Source organism: Periophthalmus magnuspinnatus, chromosome 16, assembly GCF_009829125.3.
Source record: "Periophthalmus magnuspinnatus isolate fPerMag1 chromosome 16, fPerMag1.2.pri, whole genome shotgun sequence".
NCBI lineage: Eukaryota > Metazoa > Chordata > Actinopteri > Gobiiformes > Gobiidae > Periophthalmus > Periophthalmus magnuspinnatus.
The window spans coordinates 3,232,801-3,258,248 of record NC_047141.1 but is presented as its reverse complement, the minus strand read 5'-3'; the positions used below and the strand labels follow the sequence as shown (position 1 = coordinate 3,258,248).

Sequence of the window (25,448 nt, the reverse complement as noted above, 5' to 3'; positions counted from 1 at the left end):
ATGTTCAAGGAAGGATTGTCTTTCCTAGAAAAAATAGCTTTTTTAACTCCTCTCTCAAACTATTTGTTTTCTTTGGCTCAGATCTGCACCTCACTCTCTTCAAAGGAGTGGTCAGTGTCTTTGAGATGTAGATGTACAGCAGACTGGGGTCCTGAGCTGCTCTCTCAATGGTGTTGGTACATTCTCTTAAGGAGTGGTTGTTTAGTTTCTCCAGTTTAACGCTCACTGCACTCTTCACTAGACTGAAGGGAGTAGACCACATCAGACACTGAAACTGTAGACAACAGGTTTTGAGTTTCAGTGTAGTTAGCTCAGACATATATAACCAGTGTCCAGCAATAATCTGACCAGAACTGAAGAAGCGGCTTGAATGAGCAGCAAAACATCACTCCTACAACATTTTGTCCAGTTGACAGATTTTGTTTTTCTTTTGCAATCAACAGAAAACAAGCAAATGAAAAACTGTCCAGTGCTGTCCAGAGATCCATTCCCATGGAGGGCAGCTGCAGATGTGTCCAGGATTAATGTGCATCCATTTACAGATAGAGTTCTGTAGAGTCAGAGCCACTCAATTAAGAGCAAGAGCCACTCAACTAAGACCCAGAGCCACTCAACTAAGACCCAGAGCCACTCAACTAAGAGTCAGAGCCACTCAACTAAGAGACAGAGCCACTCAACTAAGAGTCAGAGGGAGGCTTATGCATGGCAGGGTGGGGATCATCCTAGCCAGGTATTGGGTCATCCAGCCAGGTTAGGGAAGGGAGGGTCTGGGCCCACAGAACAGGATCAGGGCACAGGAGGGCATCTAGGGTCAAGGCATCACTGGGTAGTCAGCAGGAGGGCATCTGAAACAGTTGTAATCCCCAGAGGGGAGTGGGACAGGGAACAACATGTGAATAGCAATGAACGAACTCCAGGTGAACTGAATAGTGAATGCTGTTGACAGGGAGGAAATAGTATAGTGCTCAGGTTACTATACTTCCCCCAAAGCCGCTCCTAAGGCAACTTAACTAAAACTGCAGGTATTTTTTCTCCTTCTAGCTGGTCTGGCCATGTGGATGTTTTAAGCCTGATCTTAAATGTAGAAACGGTGTTCCTGTTAAGAGCCTGACTGCTGCATTTTGAGCTAGTTGAAAACTTTATACAGAGTTTTTAGGGCATGCGGCTAGTAGGGAGTTACAGTAATCTAGCCTTAATGTAACAAATGCGTGGATAAGTATTTCAGCATCACTTTTAGACAAGACACTGATTCACATTAACTGGTACCTATCAGATAAGTATGATTAAACCAGGTGAGGACTGCCCCTCTGACACCTGTGTCACATTCTAACCTTTGTAGTACAATGTTGTGGTCGATGGTGTCAAACGCTGCACTGAAGTCCAACAGAACCACGACTTAGACCTGCACTGAGCTCCAACAGAACCAGGGCTGAGACCTGCTCTGAGGTCCAAGAGAACCAGGACTGACCTGCTCTGAGGTCCAACAGAACCAGGACTAGGACTAGTCCATTGTCAGCACCTAAAACAAGTCATTTGTGAGTTTAAGTTGATTCTGTGCAGAGGTGAACTTGGCTCTGAGGTGAAACAGAACCGAGACTTTCCATGGAAATAGATGTGTTTTTTCAAATGCTGTGGAATGTTATAGCCAAAGGAACATTTCCATGAAAACAAGCAGCAGAAGACCTTCCTCAAGGCCAATTAAGAGCCAGGTTTTTGGAGAGGCAAGCAAACTCAGAGTAAGGACACACTGCAATAAAAACATCCATAATGAAAAAACATGCTTTTATTTTTTGTCTAAAATGTTACATGCTATGTCTTTAAAGGAGACATAAAGGAGAGTATTTTGAGTGTTTCATGTTCGAGTAATCCTGTTGTTTTTGATTAAAAATATGACTCAAGTAAAAGAAAACTACAGCTTTCTGGAGGAATGTGACATGAACTCAGCCAAAGATGACCTTAAGGAGCAAAGATGACGAAGGAACAAAGACGAACTTAAGAAAACAAAGACGATAATGGAACAAAGATGACCTTAAGGAACGAAGATGATCTTATGAAGCAAAGACGACAAAGGAACAAAGACAACCTTAAGCAACAAAGACAACAAAGGAACAAAGACGACTTTAAGCAACAAAGACAACTTTAAGCAACAAAGACGACTTTAAGGAACAAAGAGGACCTTAAGGAACAAAGGCGACTTTAAGGAACAAAGACACCAAAGGAACAAAGACAACCTTAAGGAACAAGGACGACAAAGGAACAAAGACGACCTTAAGGAACAAAGACAACGAAGGAACAAAGACGACCTTAAGGAACAAAGATGACCTTAAGGAACAAAGACGACCTTAAGGAACAAAAACAAACTTAAGGAACAAAGACGACCTTAAGGAACAAAGACGACAAAGGAACAAAAACGAACTTAAGGAGCAAAGACGACCTTAAGGAACAAAGATGACCTTCAGGAATAAAGACAGCCTTAAGGAGTAAAGATGACAAAGGAACAGAGACAAACTTAAGGAGCAAAGATGACCTTAAGGAACAAAGATGATCTTAAGGAACAAAGACGGCAAAGGAACAAAGACCACCTTAAGTAACAAAGATGACCTTAAGAAACAAAGACGACAAAGGAGCAAAGACCACCTTAAGGAACAAAGACGACCTTAAGGAGCAGGACCTGATTTTTACTGAAATCTACTTTTACATTTAAAACTGTTTGGTCCAAAGTGACTCCTCACTGAACTTATGCATTCAGAGCATCCTAATGATTCACCATGATGAGTTTATGAGCTCTTTACACAAGAGAGTTTTGACCAGAATCAAAACAACTAGCATGCTAACCATGTACTTTGGGTGACTGATTCTCAGACAATAAAACTCTTTTTAATTAGATGCATAGCACACAGTTTACTTTTTTTTTTTTTTTACCTCAAGAGATGCTTTTAAAAAAAAGCTGGTCTCTTTAATATATGCTTTTATCATTTGAACCCAGGCTCCAGACATAACTGTGATTTCTTTCTGATTCAGGCGTTTGTGGCAGCATGTGACCGAGGCTCTGAAGGCAGGAAACATGGATGAGGCCACAGAAAACAAGCACCACCTAGAGGAGAGACAGAGGAATGATGAGAGACAGCGAGCAGCCTCAAAAACGCCCTGGACCCCCAAACACTTCACCAAACAGGTCAGTGAATACTGGTTATAACAGGGGCAGAGCTGTAGAGCACCACCTGGTGGTGAGTTGGATCCACTGTAGAGGAGGAATCCAGACAAACTCAGCAGACCCGAGTGTATCATGAGGATCTGTGAACGTCTGGAGCCCTCTGTCAGCAGCTCTCACCTCCAGAACTGCTCCCAGATCCTGAGGGAGGCTGGGGACATGGAGTCCAAGCAGACAATGTTCTCCTCCATTATCGATGTGGCCTCTCATAGCTGTGGTTGTGATGGGTCTGGTGCATGTTGCCGCGGCAACCCCCAACCCAGTGATAGACGCCAGAAGTAAGGGATGTCATCAAGCTGAAGAAGGAGGAAGGACTCCTGAGGCAAGGACAGGTATCAGGCCAAGTGTACTGCAGACGCACAGTTAAAAAAACAGTCTGAGCAGTCACGCAGGCAAAAACTCAGGCAGTGCAGTCGCGGAGGTACAAACTCAACTTACACAGTCACACAGGTAAAATCTCAACTTGCGCAGTCACACAGGTAAAATCTCAACTTGCGCAGTCACACAGGTAAAAAAATCAACTTGCACAGTCATGTGAGTAAAAACTCAGCCTGCACAGACATGCAGTTAAAAGAACAGTCTGCGCAGTCACAGAGGTAAAAACTCAAGCAGTGCAGTCGTAGAGGTAAAAATTCAACTTACGCAGTCACACAGGTAAAAACTCAACCTGCGCAGACACACATGTAAAAAATCAACTTGCGCAGTCACACATGTAAAAACTCAACCTGCACAGACACACAGGTAAATCTCAACCTGTGCAGTCACAGAGGTAAAAACTCAGCCTTGCTGACACAGAGGTAGAAAACTCTCACTGAAGGTGACAAATACGACTCTAATTTGATTTGAACTCTCTCGTTTCCTCAGGGCGATGGCTGGACCTACAGCAGGCCTCTGTGGGAGACTCACTGACCAAGATGCAGCTCATTGTTCAAGGACTAACCACAAAAAATAGAACTGGGCAAGATCCAAGCCAGTACCAGGTCCAGACCAGGACCATCCACAAACACAAGGACTCAGGAGGTGAGACCAGGAAGTGCCAAAGACAACGAAGTAGTAGGAAACTGCAAAGTACAGACTATTTAAAAGCAGGACTTTAGCAACTTTTTCAAATCTTAAATAAAATAAGTTTGTAACTGTTAATTGAGTTGTTGTGGGGTAAATAAAACATCCTCCATCTCCCCCTGCTGATTGTCTCTGGGGTAAAGTCCACACTTAGAATTATGAGTGTCGCCAATCTGGTGTCACTGAAGTCTAACCAGTTTTATTAAGGTTATCCATGGGGTTTAGAATGATAAAAACATAAAAATGATAAACAGAAGGACCATTGCCATAGCGATGAAGGGTTACAAATAAAACTGTCAGATTATAGATGTGTGGACCTGGTTTATGGTTAATATCTGTGTAAACACTGGGCCTGTCCACATGAAACACTGACACAAAGCTTCTTCTCTGTCAGTTTAAATAAACAAATGTCAAATTATTTACATAATTTACATATTTGTAAAATTACAAGGGAACGCTCCTTAATCATGTGATGGTTTATTTCCCACAGAAGGTTTTGGTGCATGACCTTTGCCCTTTGCCCTGTCTCTCTGGTGACAGGTGAGTGAGGAGATGGAGCCCTCAGGTGTTGGAGCTCACATCTAAACTCTTCATTTTGAACCTGTGTTTCACTGTGGAGATGAGTGAGCTGAACAAACCTGTTTGTCCTGTAAGCCCCTCCCACCTCAGTCACATGTGTGTGTGGATCACACTGTACAGTCACTTCCTGCTGCACTCAGGCCCCTCCCAATCTGTGAGTTTGTTATGAGGAAGTGACTGTCTCTCAGAGGCACAAATGGCTCAGAGCGCAGTGGACCCCGCAGTGGATCCGACGGCTCTGACCTGCTCCTTGTGTTTGGAGGAACTGAAAGAGCCGGTCCCGCTTCCCTGTGGACACAACTACTGCGGCAGCTGCGTACGCAAACACCAGGGCAAGGCGAGGAAGAGGTTCTGCTGCACTGACGGACAGCTCCTATGTGTAATCTGCTGCATGGACCGACACAAGGCTCATCACACCTCTGCCCCAGAGAGGGCCCACAGTCAGGCAGGGCTGTCGGCCAGGAGGGTCCTGCTCCTCCAGAGCCTCCAGCACAAAGAGACAGACCTCCAGAGGCTCCAAAAGGAGGCCCAGGACATCAGCCGCTCTGCGCAGAGAGCGCTGCAGCACAGCGGGGACAGCTTCAGAGACCTGGCCCTTCTCCTGGAGCAAAGACGCTCTGAAGTGGAGAACTGGATCCGCTCCCAGGAGCAGATCCAACTGAGCCGACTCCAACGGCTCCAGAACCAACTGCAGGAGGACGTGACTGAGATGAAGAGGAGCCTCTCTGAGCTGGACGCTCTGGCCCTCACCCAGGACCGTGACCAGTGCCGCCCCCCTCTGGCCACAGACACACAGCACACGGAGTCCAGGATCCAGACTGGACCAAGGAGGGACTTTGAGGACGTGTCCAGAGCTGTGTCTGCGCTCAGGGACAAACTGCAGCTCATTCTGGGGAAGGTCATAGTTGAAGACCCTGAGCCCAGCTCCAGAGAAGACTTCCTCAGATACGCACGCGATATCACTCTGGATCCGGACACCGCAGACCCACACGTGTCTCTGTCTGATGGAAACACAAGAGCTACGTTTGTGTTTGAAAAGCAGCGTTCTCCAGATCATCCGGACAGATTCAGCGTGTACCAGGTCCTGAGCCGAGAGGCGCTGACGGGCCGCTGTTACTGGGAGCTGGAGTGGGACGGGATGGTTCTAATAGCAGCTGCTTACGGAAACACTGAGAGAGACTGTGAGTTTGGAGATAATGGGAAATCCTGGGCCTTGGACTGTCAGAGCAAAAGTTACTCATTTTGGAGCAACAAAGTCCGGTCTGAGATCTCAGGTCCGGTCCGGTCCAGAAGAATCGGGGTTTACCTGGACCACAGTGCAGGGGCACTGTCCTTTTACAGTGTTCAGGATGAAACCATGAGACTGCTCCACAGGGTCCAGACCCGCTTCACTCAGGCTCTACACGCTGGGGTCCTTGTCGGGTTTGTATCTACGGCACGTTTCCTTAAACTGAAATAACCTCATCAACGGTCACGGCCAGACGCCATTTTGATCCTGGTCTGTTCTGGACTTAAACTGGACTTGGGACAGGACTCAGGACATAAAAACAGCATCAGAACCAGAGTGAGAAACACCAGAGGAAGTCCAAAGAGGAGCTGTTATTTTAAAATGTAGACTCACCACTAACTCTGCAGGTGAAATACTGCCCAGGGCTTTTGGTGCTGGGCTAAATGTACAAATATGTTTCATGATGAGGAATATAACTCTGATAAAAGTCTTTTTCTGTTTAATCAGTGTGATCCAAATGGAAGAGTTCAAAAACAGATATGTTTGTAAAAAGTGTTTTTCTTTTGACCCCATCTTCTACAGATTTGAGCCGTAACAATAATGTAAAGTGGACATTTTGAAGAAGGGATGGGCTTATGTTTTAGAGCAGTAAAATACTTGTGTCTTGTGTAAATATCACTGTACTAAGAGTAAACTAGCATCCGACGACTTTTTTAAATGGAACTGATCGTTTTTTACAAATGAACTCTTTGATTCTAAATGTAGCCAACTATTTCTGTCATTAAAATAAACTCTAAATGAGCTGTATTGTTCTGAACAGCTGCAGAGTTTATTTTTATATATAAATATATATAAGCAGTTTATGGTTCAGAGGGAGACACACAGGGTTTTCATACACAGGTTTACACAACTTTAATGCACATATGAAAAACCCTCCTTTGGTTTGTCAGTAATAAATAAATGAATATAAAAAAGATGTGATGTGTAAAAGATGGTTTGGCCTGTTTACAGTGAGGTTATAGACAGTTACTCCAAGAATCACGTAGGCATCATGTTACGTCAGCTGCTCTTTCAAACCAGGGAGTAACCTACAATTATAAACTGGTCACACATTAAACTCACACTGGTCACATGGTTCTGAGTCAAACCAGGTCAACCACATATATTTATCTTTCATTTAGCAATTAGTACTCGAATAACTGTACTCATGACATAGTACTCAGAGTAATTGTGCTCACAACACAGTACTTGAGTAACTGTACTCACGACATAATACTCGAGTAACTATACTTACAACATAGTACTCTAACTGTTCTCATAACACAGTACTCGAGTAACTGTACTCAAAAAATTGTACTCAAGTAACTACTCACAACACAATACTCAAGTATCTGTACTCAACACAGTACTGAGAGTAATTGTACTCACAACATTGTACTCGAGTAACTGTACCCATGACATAATACTCAAGTAACTACTCACAATATAGTACTCAACTAACTGTATTCACGACATAATACTCGAATAACTGTACTCACAACACAGTACTCGAGTAACTGTACTCATATCAGAGTAACTGCACCAGCGTAACTGTACTAAAGTAAATGAGTATGAGTATTTTCAGTACATGTGTTCACATCACTGTTATTATTATTATTATTATTATTATTATTATTATTATTATTATTATTATTATTATTGTTATTATTATTATTATTATTATTATATCCAGAGTTAAAGATATTTTTATAGATAGATTTTTTTTCTTTTGGAGCTGTAATGACGTGTTTTCATCACATGGGGGCGGTGTTTTCTGTTTTGAGCGGAATTCTGCCTCAGATCTAGCAATCCCGGGAAACTCCGCGGGAACAGCTTAAAAAACAAAACAAGAAGAAATGTCGGAGATTCAGTGGTTTAAAAGTGAATTTGTACACCCGGCACATTTCTGACATATACAGGCGCATTATTCATTTCATGACGCAGGTTTTGGGGCAGTTTTTGCGGCAGTTTTAGCGGCTAACATAGCAAAAGGACTCATAGTGTTAGCTTAGGAGTTTAGCCTGGACGCGTTCAGTCTGATGTACATGTATTTCACTGTTGGACGTGATTTAGTCCGAGTTAAACCGTTTTTAGGTTTTATTGTTATACATGATAAATGTGTTATAACTATGACTATAACGCAGTTTAAAAAGCACGTTTAAACCTTGATTGTGCGCTGTTTGGGTGACTTTATGCGCCGCAGAATGACCCGCAGACTGACCACATCGGAGCTGGACCAACAGTTTGAGCTTTTTCTCAAAGAGGTAACGACACTTTTATAAACCAGATGTGATTAAACATCAATACATGGGCTGAAGATGAGGGGAATGTCTCATTATATCTGTTCAAAGTTCACATTTTAAACAAGAATCACATTTCAGAACATGTTTGTACAGATCTACAGGGTTATGTTTATATGCACAATAAGACCCCATGGACGCACAGGGAGGGAGGGCATCTGATACAGGGAGGGCATCTGACGCGCAGGAACATTTCGGAACCTGTTTGTACAGATCTTAGTGTTTTTAGGGAGGAGATGAGACTAAACAAACTGCAGCTTATGTGATTTTCATATCGGACTTTTGATTGTGATGAATCCTGAGGGTCTTAATGTGTTGAATGTAAAGTCTGAACGGCTCTTGTTGTGTTTAGTGTAAAGTCTGAACGGCTCTTCGGTCCTGGTTTAAACCTGGTTTAGATTTAGTTTAGTCCTGGTTTAATCCAATAGGTTCATAGTGGTCCATGGGCGTATACTAGTCTATGTGTTATTATAAACAGATTTAGGAGAGTTTCATTTCTGTCAGTGGGACTTTTTTAGTATTGATACCTGTGAAACATGAGGATCTAGTTTTGATACTCATTTTATATCGATTAGTGTCTGGGGTCGATACTTTTGACAGCTCTAACCATGACGTGAATAGCATCTGAAGGACTTACCAACTGCTTAATAATCTAAACTGTTCAGACTCCCAGAAATAAAACACTTCTGTAAAACACTGTTCACCTGGACTGTGGGCGTGGACACAGCAGATGACTGTGGGCGTGGACACAGCAGATGACTGTGGGTGTGGACACAGCAGATGACTGTGACCGTGTCTCAATTCGCCAAATGCACCTTTTGAAGGGTCCCTTCGAAGTACTCTTCAAAGTGTAGTTTGAAGGTTCCGGTCGGGAATCTGCCCTCCTCAGTGTAGCTGCCATCTTGCTGAAGTGGGACAGGCCGACACCACAGACCGCACTTCCACCGCTGTCTTTGAGCGTACGATACATACATTATGTACGTTATTTTTAATTATTTATTATTTAATAGAAGAAAAGTCAAGATGTCGTCGTCACAGCTGTTTCTTTCTGTTTAGATTGAATATCAATAGGCAAATATAACGTTCGAGGTGATTTTTTTACTCAATTGTAGCTACTTCATAAGTTTAACAAAATATACCTTGTGAAAACGTAATAACAGAGACAGAGGTAACAATATCATTTCTACATTCATAGTCTATAAACCAGAGACACTGATTAGTTGTACATATAGTGGGATATTGCAGTTTAATGGTTCGGTATTTTGGCCAGTGGCTACACCGCTTTAATAACAGTAGAGGGTGCTGTTTCCCTTTTGTGCCGTGCCAGTTCTTTTCATCTGATTATTATAAGGTATTTTCTAGCAGTGCAGCACTACATCAAGCTAGTGTCTTGATTTACTAACACGAAAGTAAATGACACGTGCCCACCAGGGGGCGCAGACCTATGGAATGTACGGAACTCATGAAGATTTTGTGCACGTCTCAGGACTCTCTTCTATCCTTTCTGGAGAGTCCGTTGCTTCATTGTTCACATTACCTGTGTGGATCATTAAACCTTCTGACTTTACGTTTCAGTCTCTTGGTCTTTGACGCTTACAATAGAAACGAACATTACATAACACCTTACATTATTCTTATTGCAGTAATAATTTTTAATGATAATAATGTCTCTTATTGTCTAGCAATAACTCCACATTCCTTTATTCCATGTAACTCCCCTCCTTTTTAATCATCAAACACACTGTACAGATCTTTATTCAGATTTAACAGTTTCATGTCGCACTGTTGTAGATGAGGTAAACCAGTACGAACATTTGAACATGTATTGCGCAACGGACTCCATTTTCTTCTCTTTTTTGCATAGCCGCTGTGCATGATGGGATATAGAAGTGCGAGAAGTTTGCACGGATGCACACTTCGGTTACGTCCGATCTCCATGGAAACGGTGCAAAGGGAAGGGCAGGTTTGTTGGGCGCATTCAGTAGGGTGCGTTGAAATGGGACAGCCCTTGTCGCGCCGGAAATTACATAACTGCCCTTCGATGCACACTTCGAATGGTGATTCTAAGGCCAGTTTGGCGAATTGGGACACGGCCTGTGGGTGTGGAAACATGAGGTGACTGTGGGCATTTCCTTCATCTGAATCTCACCTGTGTAATGTCGCACCTTTTTTTCTCAGTCCGTCTCTGATGATTCTGTGGATTTGGGGAGTTTGGAGAAGTCGACGGGAGCCAAAGACAAAAGTCAAAAATCAGCCCCGAAGCTCTCAGTGTCCTGGAAGGAGGAGGAACATGGCAAAAAGAGTGCCTCCTGGAGGGAGGAGGACCATGGCACAGGTGAGAGCTCCTTCTGGAGGGAGGAGGATCATGGCACAGGTGAGAGTGCCTCCTGGTGGGAGAAGAAAACACAAGTGAGAGCTCCCTCGGGTGGGAGGAGGACACACAGGTGAGCACTCCCCCTAGTGGGGGTAGGACACACAGGTGAGGTCTGACTGTGGCCATGTCTCAGTTCTACGGTTGTACATTTACACTTCTACGGTTGTACCTGGCCAACGAAGGGTGCTCCTCCGTGTAGCCTCCTTCGACCACAAGGGCTGTGCCGAAGTAGGACAGGCCTATGCCACGGAGCGTACGTCAACCCTTGTCTGTGTGCTTACATTGGAAAACACTGGAAATGCAGGGCACATTTGTCAGCTGCATTTGTAGGGTGCATGAGAGTGGACGGGTCTTGTGGCGCCAAAAGTGACGTAAGTGCCCTTCAAATGCAGCTGACGGAGTGAGACACGGCCAGTGTCCTGGTGCTCCTCCAGGTGGGAGGAGGACACACAGGTGAGGGCTCCCCCTGGTGGGAGGAGGACACACAGGCGAGGTCTGACTCTTCTTTTCTGTTTTTGTTTTAGACATTTTAACAGCAGTGTTTTAGGATGAGATAACAGTTTATTATATAATACACCCTAAAGTACCCCAAATGGAACCCCCCATTGAGAGTAGAATTATAGATCCTCTGAGGATCAGGACTAAACCCAGTCTAACCCAGGTCTAAACCAGGACTGAACCAGGACTAAACCTGGAGTTGGTTCAAAAAGGACTAAATCAGGACCAAATCTTTCTAAATACCCCATTTTATTCTCTTCCTGTAGAGTCAAGGGATTAGTGTAACAGTAGTACTGCAGCTCACCCACTAACCGGCAGGACTACAGTTTGATTCCCTTTTCCTGCATTGAATAGAGTTGTCCTCAAGCAAGACATCTCTCACAGCGATAAAGGAAATGGGAGGGCATCTGACACACAGAAATATAGAAGGATGGGGAGGCATCTGACACATAGTATTTTTGGTCTTCTTCCAGGGCTTGTGGGATCAGGAAAAAGTTTTCTCAAATCTCTTCGTAAATCACAAACAATTCGAGAAGAAGAATCCAGAATCCAAGTGAGAAATGACGAGAACGTGGAGATGTACGGTAAGGAGACGCATTCAAATGAGACACACGCTAATGAGGTGCACACTGACGAGATGCACGCTAACATGAAGGTGTAGTATCCTTCAGAGGCAGTTATGCATAAAGCTTCTATTTGGCCCTTAACCAAAGCTCACAAGCATAAATGGCTCCAGTGAGCCCAAAAATACATGGACTCATTTTCAAACAGTCTTGTTCACTGATGAGTGCCACGTAACCCTGGATGGTCCAGATGGATGGAGTGGTGGATGGTTGGTGATCAGCCACCGTGTCCCAACAAGTCTACAACGTCAGCAAGGAGGGGGCGGAGTCATGTTTTGAGTCGGAATCACGGGTAGAGAGTTGGTCGGCCCCTTTAGGGTCCCTGAAGGTGTGAAAATGACCTCTGTAAAGTGTGTGGAGTTTCTGACTGACCACATTCTTCCATGGTACAAAAAGAAGAACAGTGCTTTCCGTAGCAAAATCATCTTCTTGCAACAATGCACCATCTCATGTTGGGAGGAATACCTCTGTATCATTGGCTGCTATGGCCATAAAAGAAGAGAAACTCATGGCCCCCATCCTCCCCTGACCTCAACCCTATTGAGAACCTTTGGAGCATCCTCGAGTGACAGATCCATGAGGGCGGGAGGCAGTTCACATCCAAACAGCACCTCTGGGAGACTATTCTGACATCCAGCGAAGAAACTCAAGCAGAAACTCTCCGCAAACTCACAAGTTCAATGGATGGAAGAATTATGAAGCTCCTCAAATAAGGAGTCCTATGTTAAAATGTAACTTGACCTGTTCAGATGTTTGGATTGAAATAGCTTTTGATTTCAGTAACATGCTAATGCTTCTAATTGAAAAATAAACAAATGACCATTTTTAGTTCTTTACAACAATGGTTTGAAACTCTGTTGTACAGAATAATTTGGAACAGTGCAGTTTTTATTTTTGAAAAAATACTGTTTTGATTAGGAGGTTTATTTAATAATATTCAAATTGTACTCTAAAGGTTGTGATTTATATTGACAATTCAGCAAAATTTGAGAAAAATATCATTTGCATTATAGTTTGGAATGCAGTATAATCATGTGTGTGTATGTTATAATTGTGTGTGTGTATGTTATAATTGTGTGTGTGTATGTTATAATCGTGTGTGTGTGTTATATAATCATGTTTGTTTGTGTTGTGAGGCGTCACCCCACCCTTCTCCTCCATCTTGGGGCTGGACACTCTGGAGGAGGAGCAGGAGAAGAACCAGTTTTTCACTGAACTCGAGGCACAAGCATCATCCACCATCGACTACGCCAAACTCAACAGAGACCTGGACTCCACCTCCTCCACCTCCAGGTATGACATGCACACACACACACACACACACACACACACACACTCACACACCTCTGGACTCCACCTCCAGGTATGACATGCACACACACACACACACACCTGGACTCCACCTCCTCCACCTCCAAGTACGACACACACACACACACACACACACACACAGACACCTTGATTCTGCCTCGTCCTCCTTCTTACAAAAAGTAATTCAAAGTGCTTTACAAGCAATACAGCAAATCAAAACATAAGTAATCATCATAAAATGAACATTAAAAGAGAAGAGGCAGAATACATACCCTTTCAGTCATATGCTACACCAGGATTCCAGCAGGAGGTGGCATTATTACCCCTAGATTTCTAGCCTGATTTGAAGGTTTTGGAGAGAGAGACTGGCGGTGACTGCTGACACTTTCTCTGTGTGTCTATGGACCAAAGACTATGACTTCAGTCTTGTCTGGGTTTAGCTGAAGAAAGTTGTTTTTGCAATAACATACTGATCTGTTGGATGCAGTGGCAGAGTAAATGATCAACAGTGTCAAAGGGAGCACTCAGATTTAAGAGGATCAACACTGCATCAGGCGAATGTCATTCGTCACCTTGATAAGAGCAGTCTCAGTGCTGTGGTGGGGTCCAAAACCTGACTGGAAAACATCAAAGGAGCTGTCCATTTGGAGAAAGTTAATAAGCTGTCGGTAAACTACTTTTTCAAGGACTTTGTCTAAAAAACGGCAGAGTTAAGATTGGTCGGTAATTGTTCAGTATTGTGGCATCAAGACTGTTCTTCTTTAGGGGAGAGTTGATAACTGCAGTTCTTGGAGATGTTCCAGATTGAAGTGACATGTTAACTATGCAAGCGAATGGTGACAACAAACTACTGAGCACAGACTTTAGAAATCTAGTGGGTAACACATGGGGGCAGCATGTAGATGCACTCAGACTGGTGATGATCTCTTGGACAGTTTTGTCAGTTACAGGTGCAAAGTGAGTCAGCTCTAAGTGTCTAGGTGGCTGTAGGGGTGTTTTTTGTGTTGTGGAGTTGATGGCATAATGCCCTGAACCTTGTGATTAAAGAATACTCATTGTGGAAATTAGATCTAATGACAGCAGAGCTGGAGGGTTTGTTAATCTGTTTAATGTTGCAAACAGGACGTGAGAGTTGTTACTGCAACTTCCAATAATGTCAGAAAAATACCTCTCCCTTGTTCTACATAAACTGTGATTGTCCCTGTACATTTTTTCTCTGTAAATCTCATAATTAACCTGGAGCTTTGACCTACTCCATTCCTGCTCGATCCTGCAGCACTCCCTTTTCTGTGCCCTGACCGAGTCATCATTCCTCCATGGTTCTTTCTGCTCATCTTTAACCATTTGAACCTTCATCAGGGCAATGGTGTCCAGAACATTCAAAACACTCAAAGTCAAAGAGTTCAACAAATCATCAACATTAGAACATGAGGCATTTTTTGAAAGTGTATCATTTCCATGAACAGTGCACCTGTATTATCATTTATGTGTCTCCTTCGAACAACTGCAGGACGAGCCGCTGTTTTGGGAATAACAGACATGTCAAAAAAGACACAGAAATGATCAGACAGAGGAACGTCCACCACTTTGTCATTTGAAATATTTAGTCCTTTTGTAACGAGCAGGGCCATTACAAAATCAGAGAACAACTTTGATCAGTTTAATTGAGTCCAAACTTTTTCAGATCCTCATGGTTCAGTTCTGACCCATAGTCCTGATGTTTAATTAAACTGCTTCAAGAAAAATGCTTTTGTCACAGACAAACTGGGGAGGAGCCACATGGATCTGACAAAAACGACAAGGACAGTCCCAGAGAGTCTACAGGTCAGAATAGCTTTAAACAAAGAGACTAAACAGGGACTAAAACCGGACTAAACCAGGACTAAAACCAGACTAAACTAGGACTAAACCGGGACTAAAACCAGACTAAACTAGGACTAAAACCAGACTAAACCAGGACAGAAACCAGACTAAGCCAGGACTAAAACCAGACTAAACCAGATTTAATCCAGACTAAAACCAGGACTAAACCAGGACGAAAACCAGACTAAACCAGGACTAAAACCAAGACTAAATCAGGACTAAAACCAAGACTAAACCAGGACAAAAAGCACGACTAAAACCAGACTAAACCAGGACTAAAACCAGGACTAACCCAGGACTCAACCAGAACTAAACCAGGACTAAACCTCTGCCCAGGTTCCCCACACTACAGTGAGGACTTTGAAGAGGAAGGAGAGGAGAACGAACCAGAACAAGACCAGGTTTGAGTTTTATGAAATTGCTTGTTTTTAAATTTTGTCCAGATTTTTGCCAGTTCACGGGTTTAAACTACAGTGAGTTTTGACTGAATAAGACTCCTTGTTTATTGTGTTCAAAATGTGTTTTCTTTCAGAAGACAAAGATGGCTCCCATTCTTTCTAAAGGTAAGCACTGTTATTGTATTAAACTATTTTGAACTGGAATGATAGTTTCCTTGGAATTGCAATGATGCTAATCACCAGAAAAAGTGGATGTGAGGTTAATGTCATGTAAAATTTGTGGTAAATGTTTATGTGGCGTTAACCCCAGATCCATTTGATCTGAGGTTAACGCCACACAAACGTTTTTAACTTCAGATCCACTTTGATCTGAGGTGAAACACGTTTACGTGACGTTAACCTCAGATCCACTTTTATGCCACATAAACGTGGTAAACGTTTGGCACAGATTAAATCAATAATATTCTGTTTTTTGTAGATGTTGGATACATTTACTTTGGCCTTCGAGCTAGCATTTGTTAAACCTTTGGGCTAGAATTTGTTTAGCCTTTGGACTAGCATTTCTTTAGCCTTAGGGTTAGCATGTTGTTGTACATATGAATTAATTCAGCTGGAATGCTCTAAAATCGAAACTCGTAACATCCAACTGGGAAATGGTTTCATGTGGGCGTCTCGTTTCATGTGAACATCTCATTTCATGTGGGCGTCTCGTTTCATGTAGACATCTTGTTTCATGTGGGCGTCCTGTTTCATTTGGGCGTCCTGTTTCATATGGGCGTTTCATTTCATGTGGGCGTTTCATTTCATGTGGGCGTCTCGTTTCATGTGGGCATCTCGTTTCATGTGGGCATCTCGTTTCATGTGGGCACCTTGTTTCATGTGAGAGTCTTGTTTCTTGAAGGCGTCTCGTTTGAAGTGGGCGTCTCGTTTCATGTAGGCCTTTCGTTTTATGTAAACATCTTGTTTCATGTGGGGGTCTTGTTGCATGTGGGCGTCTCATTTCATGTAGGTGTCTGGTTTCATGTGGGTGTCTGGTTTCATGTGGGTGTCTGGTTTCATGTAGGTGTCTGGTTTCATGTGGGTGTCTGGTTTCATGTGGGTGTCTCGTTTCATGTGGGTGTCTCGTTTCATGTGGGTGTACTGTTTCATGTGGATGTCTCATTTCATGTGGGCGTCTCATTTTATCTAAACGTCTTGTTTCATGTAGACGTCTTGTTTCACGTGGGCATCTCATTTCTTGTAGACGTCTTGTTTGATGTGGGCATCTTGTTTCATGTAGGTGTTATGTTTTATGTAAACGTTTTGTTTCATGTGGGCATCTCGTTTCATGTAGATGTCTCATTTCATGTGGCCATCTTGTTTCATGTGGGCGTCTTTTTTCATGTAGGTGTTACGTTTCATGTGGGCATCTCGTTTCCTGTGGGCGTCTTGTTTTCTGTGGGCGTCTTTTTTCATGTAGGCGTTACGTTTCATGTGGGCGTCTCGTTTCATGTGGGCATCTCATTTCATGTAGATCTATCTTTTCATGTGAACTTGTTTTTTTATATAATGACTTCATCTGATGTTTTAGTTTGTCTGTACGATTCACTGGACGACACCAGAGAAGAGAGGAACAGAACCTCGTCTTCTTCATTGGACAAAGGTAACGTTGAGAACATCACTTTTAATGGATTTTAATCATGAGTTTCAGCTTTAACTTAAAACAAAAAACTTGATGTTTTGAATGTGAGAATTCCCCAGTTTAAAGTATTAAGTATAAAGTCCATGTAAGAGAAGCTGAAGCCATGTCTGAAGTCCTGGTGTGGTGTTGGTTTAGGTCTGGTTCATTTACACTCCCAAAAAGGTTGTGATAAAAGTTCTTAATATAATAGCAAGAACAGTTATGAAAAACAGTTATGAAAATGATCTCAGAATGATCCAGTATGTGCCTGTAAATGTGTTTCCTGACGTCCAACTTTCAAAGTAAAGACATTGTAAAAAAAACATCTTAAAGTGAAAGTGTGTGTCCAGAGCTGCAACATCCATCCATTCATTTTCTTTCACTTATCTGGGACTGGGTTGCGGGTGCAGCTTCTGAGCAGGGACTCACAGACTGCCCTCACCCCAGACATGTCCTCCTGCTCCTTCGGTGGGACCCCAAGGCTTTCACAGGCCAGTTGAAAGGCATAGTCCCTCCAGCATATCCTGGGTCATCCCCGGGGCCTCCTCCCTGTGGGACATGCCCAGAACACCTCCCTAGGGAGGCGTCCAGGAGGCATCTTGAGCAGATGCCCAACCCACTTAAGCTTCTCCTCTCGACGTGGAGGAGCAGTGACTCAACTCTGAGCTCCTCCCGTGTGACCAAGCTCCTCACCCTATCTCTAAGGGAGCGCCCAGCCACCCTATGGAGGACACCCATTTCCGCCGCTTGTAATCGAGATATTTTCCTTTTGATCATTACCTGGAGCTCATGACCATAGGTGAAGGCAGGAACGTAGATTGACCGGTAAATCAAGAGCTTTGCCTTTCGGCTCAGCTCCTTCTTTACCACAACAGTCCGATACAGCCACCGCATCACCGCAGATCCACCCATCAATCACCGTTGCACCTTTCTGCCTGTCAATCTCACGCTCCATCCTTCCCTCACTTGTGAACAAGACCCCAAGATACTTGAACTCATCAAGAACTCATCACCCACCCGGAGGGGGCAAGCCACCTTTTTCCGGTCGAGCCTCGGATTTGGAAGAGCTGATTTTCATCCCAGCCATTTCACATTTGACTGCAAACTGCCCCAGTGCTGCAGGTCTTGGCTCGATGAAGCCATCACGACAACATCATCTGCAAACAGCAGAGATGAGATCTTGTGGTTCCCGAACCAGACCCCCTCTGGCCCCTGGCTGTACCAAGAAATTCTGTCCATAAATAAAATGAACAGAACCGATGACAAAGGGCAGCCCTCCAACACACTGGGAACAGGTCTGACTTACTGCCAGCAATGCACACACAGCTCCTGCTCCTGTCATACTGGGACCGGACAGTCCTTAGCAAAGGGCCTTGGGCCTCATACTTTCGGAGCAGCCCCCCAAAGGACACCTTGAGGGACATGATCGAATGCCTTCTCCAGATCCACAAAACACATGTGGACTGGTTGGGCAGACTCTCATGAACCCTCGAGGACCCAATGGAGAGTATAGAGCTGGTCCAGTGTTCCGCAACCAGGGACGAAAACCGCACTGCTCCTCCTGAATCCGAGGTTTCTCCTCTCCAGTACTCAGCATTCCTTACTGCCAGTGTCCACCACCGGATACGGGAGTTGCTACTGCGACAAGCACCACAAACCTTACAACCACAGCTACAAGCAGCTGCATCAACAATAGAGGAGGAGAACATGGCCCACTTACAAGTTATGTCTCCAGCCTCCCCCGGGATGTGCGAGAAGCTCTCCTGGAGGTGTGAGTTGAAGATTCCCCTGACAGAGGGCTCCGCCAGACGTTCCCAACAGACCTTCACGACACGCTTGGGTCTGCCAGGTCTGTCCAGCTTCCTCGGATCCAACTCACGTCCAGGTGGTGATCGGTTGAGAGCTCTGCCCCTCTCTTCACCCGAGTGTGCAAGACACGACAACAAAGTCGGTCACCGACCTCTGACCTAAGGTGTCCTAGTGCCACGTGCACCGATGAACACTCTTGTGCTTGAACATGGTCTTCATTATGGACAAACTGTGGCTAGCACAGAAGTCCAATAACGGAACAAAACTTGGGTTCAGATCAGGGAGGCCGTTATTCCTGATCACCCCTCTCCAGGTGTCACTGGCGTGCACATGGGCATTGAAGTCCCCCAGTAGAACAACGGAGTCCCCAGTCGTTGCACTGTCTAGTACCCCTACCAGAGACTCCAAGAAGGCAGGGTACTCTGCACTGCTGTTTGGCCTGTAGGCCGACACAACAGGTCTCTCACTGTCCCCTGCTCCTTGGGGTCAGGGACAGTGAGAGACCTGTCCCCGACCCAAAGGCGCAGGGACGCGACGAGGATTGTGTCCTCATCATGAAGGGCTCCTGAATCGCTCTTAGTCTGACCCGTCTCCCAGCACTTGTTTGCAATGGGTGACCCTACCAGGGGCATGAAGCCCCTGACAACATAACTCCCAGGATCATCCAGGTACTCAAACCCCTCCGCCACGTTAAGCTGGCGGTTCAGGGAGGGGCAGAGCTGCAACAAAACTCAAGTAATCTGACCTATCCAATGGGAGCTGGCGTCGCCATAAACGTCATCAAAACAAAGCTCCACATGCTGTCGGCACGCCCTATGGACAGCTGCACATCACACTAAAGCAGCACTTTTTTTTTGCATTTGTACAAAAAATAATGATAATAATAATAATAATAATACATTTTATTTATATAGTGCTTTTCAAGATACTCAAAGACACTTTACATAGAAGAACAATTTAAAAAAAATACAAATATACAAACATTTAAAATCAACACTCATAATAATTAAAGATTAAAAACAGCTTTAAACAGGTGAGTCTTTAGGTGTTTTTTGAAGGTGGTGAGGTCAGTGCAGTCCCGGAGTTGTTGCAGTAGAGTGTTCCAGAGAGTGGGGGCAGCGATGGAGAAGGCTCTGTCTCCCCAGGTTCGGAGCTTGGTCCTACAGGAGAGGGAGAGGAGGTTTGCGTTTGAGGAGCGGAGGGAGCGAGAGGGAGTGTGGTGATGGAGCAGATCTGTGAGGTAGGAGAGGGCCAGGTTATGGAGAGCTTTGAAAGTGATGAGAAGAACTTTGAACTGAATTTGCTGAGAAATGGGGAGCCAGTGGAGGTTTTGGAGGACCGGGGTGATGTGTTCACACAGACGGGTGCGTGTGAGGAGGCGGGCAGCAGAGTTTTGTATGTATTGCAGTTTATTAAGTGTTTTTGAGGGTGTGCCATATAGGATGCTATTGCAGTAATCGATTCTGGATGTGATGAATGCATGGATTAAAGTTTCTGCAGCTGAAAAGGTGAGTGATGGGCGGAGGCGTGCAATGTTTTTGAGATGGAAAAAGGCAGTCCGGGTTATTTGCTTTATATGGGATTCAAATGAGAGGTTTTGGTCAATGAGAATACCAAGATTTCGGATGAGTGGGGATGGAGTGAGTGTGGAATTATCAAAGTTTAGACAGAAGCTTGAGGAGGACTTAGTGAGTGTTTTAGGGCCAATTATTATGATATCGGTTTTGTCACTGTAAATGACGCCGCGACGCTGCCGAATCCTACAAGTATCACCGATTAAAAAAATAAAACTGGAGAAGGAAGTGCGCACGTCACAGTGGGCACAAACGTCATAGTGGGCATGTACCTGTGGAGGTGAAAATGGGTAGATCGGCAAAATGGCATCTTGAAAGTAAGAGATTAAATATTATTCAAACATGAATCAGTCCCATAGTGTGTATAAAGAAGTGACTGAGTGAGCGTGATATCACCCACAGTGTTTGGCTCCAAGTGAAGATCATTGAGGCTAGCAGTTACAGGGGCCAATTTGGAGCTAGTTCCATATTTGAAATTCTGACCACAAGTATCATAGCAAACAAAGAGCCAAAAGCCGGGAAATGTGCCCATGATCACTTCCTGTTTGGAACACGGCAGCTAGCAAGTTAGCTATCTCCATTTATAAAAAAAAGAATCTATGATCACTCCAAATACAACTTAGCACGTGCAATACACTTAGCACTTTAGAACTCGTGCAGTACACTTAGCACTTTAGAACTTATGCAATAAACACAGCACTTTAGGACTTGTGCAATACACACAGCACTTTAAAAGTTGTAGTAACCCTCCTGAGTTTATGTTTTTGACTTGGCTTCTATCCTGCCCTGTATGTATTTGACTGTATTTTGTGTATGTGGTATTTTATGTTAAATGTGACTATCAACCTGTCCAGGGACAACAGATGGAAACTTGCCTGTGGCTAAAATCTGGCATATTTACATATGTATCTTATGTTCATTAATATGCACTGTCCCTTTTCTAAATAAATAAATAAACTTCAGAGGCTCAATGATAAGAAACGACCAGAACATGTTTGAAAGATCTGAAAAAACAGTTTAAAGCAGAGGTGGGCAAAGTTTTTGGCACACAGGCCACAATGGGATCTAAAATTTGACAGAGGGGCCAGGATATATATATATAAGCATATATTATATTAGAGATTTCACCTGTAACATGTAGCAAAAAATGAATATGCATGTTGTACAAATTGTTTTCCAAATGCTTTAATTAAAGTAATAATTTATTTATTACATTTCAGTTAAATAAACACAGCAGAAAAGCTCACATTCATTTTTATCAAGTGCCAAAAGCTCAATATCTTGTTGAAAACGTAAATTGAACAAGGTTTACCCTTATCTATTTTAATATAATTTTGTCACATTCGGCAGGCCGGATTAATAAGCCCAAAGGCCCATGTGTGGCCCCCGGGCCGTTGTTTGCCCATATCTGGTTTAAAGAGTGGGTTTGACTTAACCGGCATCTCTCCTAAACACATCTCATGTTTTCTCCTCAGCTCTGTCCCTTGCTCAGAGCGGAGCATCGGACTTGGAGGCGTTGCACAAAGCACTTCAGATCCATGTGGTGCAAGACTCAGAAGAACTCAACCCAAATGTCACCTCCTCACCAAAACAAAACAAGCCCCCGAATCCACCTCCCTCTGCTCCCTCTGCTCCCTCTGCTCCCTCTGCTCCCTCTGCTCCCTCTGCTCCCTCTGCTCCCTCTGCTCCCTCTGCTCCCTCTCCTCCCTCCCCTCCCTCTCCTCCATCTCCTTCCTCTACTCCCTCTGCTCCACACCAGAGACCGCCTTCTACCATCGAGTCTGGTCAGTGGCAGAGAGGTTAACACATTCTCTCTTATTAAAGGGTTGAGGGGTCAATCTCTGTGGGCTGTAGAGTTGTGGCGTGTATGAGACCAAATCCATGTGACCTGTGTCTGATTCATGTCAGTGTGAACCACTCAGGCATCACTCATCTGTGTCATAAATCTGATCTGTTTTTAATATGAACAGTCTGAACACGTCACAGTCACGTGACTCGCATGTCACAGTCACGTGACTCACACATCACATGACCACATTAGTGTTTTGGTGTGGTAGAGCTGGGGAAGGTGCTCATGTAGGCACATGTTCTCCTGCTCATCCGAAACTTATTTAAAAAGTCTGTTTGAGTGACTCACACGGCTTCGATTCCTAACCACACACTCCGGTTCCTGACCACCCACTCTGACTCCTGACCACACGCTCCTGATCACACGCTCCAACTCCTGACCACACACTCTGGCTCCTGACCACAAGCTCCGACTATTGACCACACGCTCCGGCTCCTGACCACACACTCCTGACCACACGCTCCGACTCTTGACCTCACACTCCGGTTCCTGACCACCCACTCTGACTCCTGACCACACGCTCCTGACTACACAGTGCAGCTCCTGACCACACGCTCTGGCTCCTGACCACACGCTCCGACTTCTGACCTCACACTCTGGCTCCTGACCACACACTCTGGCTCCTGACCACAGGCTCCGGCGCATGACCACACGCTGCGACTCCTTACCACATACTCCTGACTACATGCTCCGACTCCTGACCACAGGCTCCGGCTCCTGATCTGATTAAGTAAATGTTGGCTCTGGTCAAATAATTTGAAAGAGCCACCAATGCCCCAGGACTGAGACGGATCAGAGCTGTGACTGAGTGGAGTGTGCATGTTCTTCCTGTGTGACAGTGGCAGAGTGGTTATCCCGTCTCCTCCCTCTTACCAGGAGGTTGTGGGTTAGACTCCTGATCTGAGTGGAGTGTGCATGTTCTCCTTGTGTCACTGTGGCACAGAGGTTATCCTGTGCCCTCCCTCTCACCAGGAGGTTGTGGGTTGGACTCCTGATCTGAGTGGAGTGCACATGTTCTCCTTGTTCCAGATTTGCCGACTGCAGAGGAGCTGATGAAGCCGATTCGACCTGAAGAGAATCACTTGAGAGGCTTCAGTCTTCAGCCCATCAGGTCAGTCACAAGTTTAAAACATTTAAAACATGTCGATATAAAAATGTAAGTTAAAGTGTAAAATACACAGTTGGGATTAGATTTGTGGTTTATGTTTCAATTATTCTAAAGATTCTGTTTACATTTTAAATATGTCCAGAAGAACTGACAAAGAGACAAAAACAGACAAAACAAGAAAAATCCAGTTCCAGTTAAACCTGCTGCTCGGTTTATATCAGGGAGGGTCCTTAAAAATGTGTCCAAAATGTCCCTCTTGTGTGTAAAATGTCCCTCTTGTGTTTAAAATTTCCCCATGTTTAAAATGTCCCTCTTTTGTTTAAAAGAAGGGCCCTCTTATGTTTAAAATGTCCCTCTTGTTTTTTAAATGTCCCCCTTGTGTTTAAAATGTCCCTCTTGTGTGTAAAAGTTCCTTCTTGTGTTTAAAATGTCTCCTTGCTGTTAAAAATCCCTCTTGTGTGTAAAATGTCCCTGTTGTGTTCAAAGTGTCCCTGATGTGTTTAAAATGTCCCTCTTGTATATAAAATGTCCCTCTTGTGTTTAAAATGTCCTTCTCGTGTTCTCTTCGTTACAGTTCGACCCAGACTCCGCCGTCAGAACTCAAAGACTCAGACACATTTGAGTTGTCCCAGAGGAGGCCAGTGATCCGAGAGTCAACAGGGAGCATCCGCGAGGAGGTGGAGAGACTCATTCAGGACCAGGACTCAACCACTGCACCTGCCCAGACCGACAGGGCCAAGACACGGCAGGTGAGACACGGCAGATGAGGCTGTTTTAGTGAAGCAGAAGTAGGTCCCTGACGGAGGGATGTCATGGACTTTTATTGCCTCAGCATTCTCTGAATATAATAATGCTATATTCTCTGACTTCCTACCTCTGACCTCCTGCCTCCTACCTCTGACCTCCTACCTCCAGCCTTCTATCTCCAACCTCCTACCTCTGACCTCCTACCGCTGATCTCCTACCTCCGACCTCCTGCCTTCTACCTCCTACCTCCAGCCTTCTACCTCCTACCTCTGACCTCCTACCTCCAGCCTTCTACCTCCTACCTCTGACCTCCTACCTCCAGCCTTCTACCTCAAACCTCCTACCTCTGACCTCCTACCCCTGATGTCCTACCTCCGACCTCCTGCCTTCTACCTCCTACCTCCAGCCTTCTACCTCTTACCTCTGACCTCCTACCTCCAGCCTTCTACCTCCAACCTCCTACCGCTGATCTCCAACCTCCTGCCTCCTACCTCCAGCCTTCTGCCTCCTACCTCTGACCTCCAGCCTTCTACTCCAACCTCCTACCTCCAGCTTTCTACCTCCTACCTCTTACCTTCTACCTCTGACCTCCTACCTCTGACCTCCGACCTCCGACCTCCAAAGGGAGGGGAGTCTCAGAGCATCAAAAACAAATGTGAAACTTATAAAACATGAGATCTAAATATGTTATGTGTTACTGTTAATACCCCATAGACGTCAAATACCCCCTCTTTAATACCCCATAGAAGTCAAATACCCCCTCTTTAATACCCCATAGAAGTAAATACCCCCTCTGTAATACCCCATAGATTTAAATACCCCCTCTTGAATACCCCATAGAAGTAAATGCCCCTGTTTAAAAGAATGTTTTTTCTCTGCACTTCCTTCTTCCTGTAGTCATTCCGTACGTCCGGTACTGTTCTGTCCTCTCTGAAGAGGCCCACAGCGCCTCAGCCCCGAGGTCAATCTCTGGACTCAAAGACCACAGTGACCTCACAGCGCTCCTCTGTCCCAGGACCAGCTACGACCAAGAACCAGAGCCAGACCAAGTGCAGGTCCAAGTCCAAACCCTTAGTGTCTCAGCCGCACAGCAGACTCTCCAAGGCCCCAGACAGAACGAGGACCCAACCAGGTGACCACTATGACCGCAGCAGACAGAACCAGGACCCAGTGACCACTATGACTGCACCAGACAGAACCAGGACCCAACCAGGT

The 25,448-nt window shown here is 44.7% G+C and overlaps 4 protein-coding genes across 4 annotated transcripts in view; 3 read left to right on the top strand and 1 right to left on the bottom strand.

Annotated features, from left to right (window-relative positions):
* The window catches only part of LOC117383486 (oxysterol-binding protein-related protein 11-like), a 30,963-nt gene extending 26,771 nt beyond the window's left edge, over positions 1–4,192 (top strand). The window contains exons 15-16 of the mRNA XM_055227728.1: positions 3,022–3,175; positions 4,076–4,192. Of these exons, the coding sequence (XP_055083703.1) occupies positions 3,022–3,175; positions 4,076–4,120 (199 nt within the window). The 3' untranslated portion in view covers positions 4,121–4,192. The remainder of the gene's footprint in view (positions 1–3,021; positions 3,176–4,075) is intronic.
* An 849-nt stretch (positions 4,193–5,041) lies between these two features.
* Positions 5,042–6,953, top strand: LOC117383485 (tripartite motif-containing protein 16-like). Its single transcript, XM_033980671.2, has one exon. It carries the CDS (start codon positions 5,049–5,051, stop codon positions 6,309–6,311), a length of 1,263 nt encoding a protein of 420 aa, XP_033836562.1. The 5' UTR covers positions 5,042–5,048; the 3' UTR covers positions 6,312–6,953.
* A 1,292-nt stretch (positions 6,954–8,245) lies between these two features.
* The window catches only part of cep162 (centrosomal protein 162), a 37,776-nt gene continuing 20,573 nt past the window's right edge, over positions 8,246–25,448 (top strand). The window contains exons 1-12 of the mRNA XM_055227727.1: positions 8,246–8,383; positions 10,598–10,793; positions 11,765–11,875; positions 13,051–13,207; positions 14,985–15,049; positions 15,425–15,489; positions 15,621–15,651; positions 17,057–17,128; positions 22,005–22,313; positions 23,408–23,489; positions 24,061–24,235; positions 25,131–25,365. Of these exons, the coding sequence (XP_055083702.1) occupies positions 8,312–8,383; positions 10,598–10,793; positions 11,765–11,875; positions 13,051–13,207; positions 14,985–15,049; positions 15,425–15,489; positions 15,621–15,651; positions 17,057–17,128; positions 22,005–22,313; positions 23,408–23,489; positions 24,061–24,235; positions 25,131–25,365 (1,570 nt within the window). The 5' untranslated portion in view covers positions 8,246–8,311. The remainder of the gene's footprint in view (positions 8,384–10,597; positions 10,794–11,764; positions 11,876–13,050; positions 13,208–14,984; positions 15,050–15,424; positions 15,490–15,620; positions 15,652–17,056; positions 17,129–22,004; positions 22,314–23,407; positions 23,490–24,060; positions 24,236–25,130; positions 25,366–25,448) is intronic.
* Positions 13,234–25,448, bottom strand: part of stx12l (syntaxin 12, like) — a 133,086-nt gene continuing 120,871 nt past the window's right edge. Inside the window, exon 12 of the mRNA XM_055228031.1 lies at positions 13,234–13,258. The gene's annotated coding sequence lies outside the window, so the exon portion shown is untranslated. The remainder of the gene's footprint in view (positions 13,259–25,448) is intronic.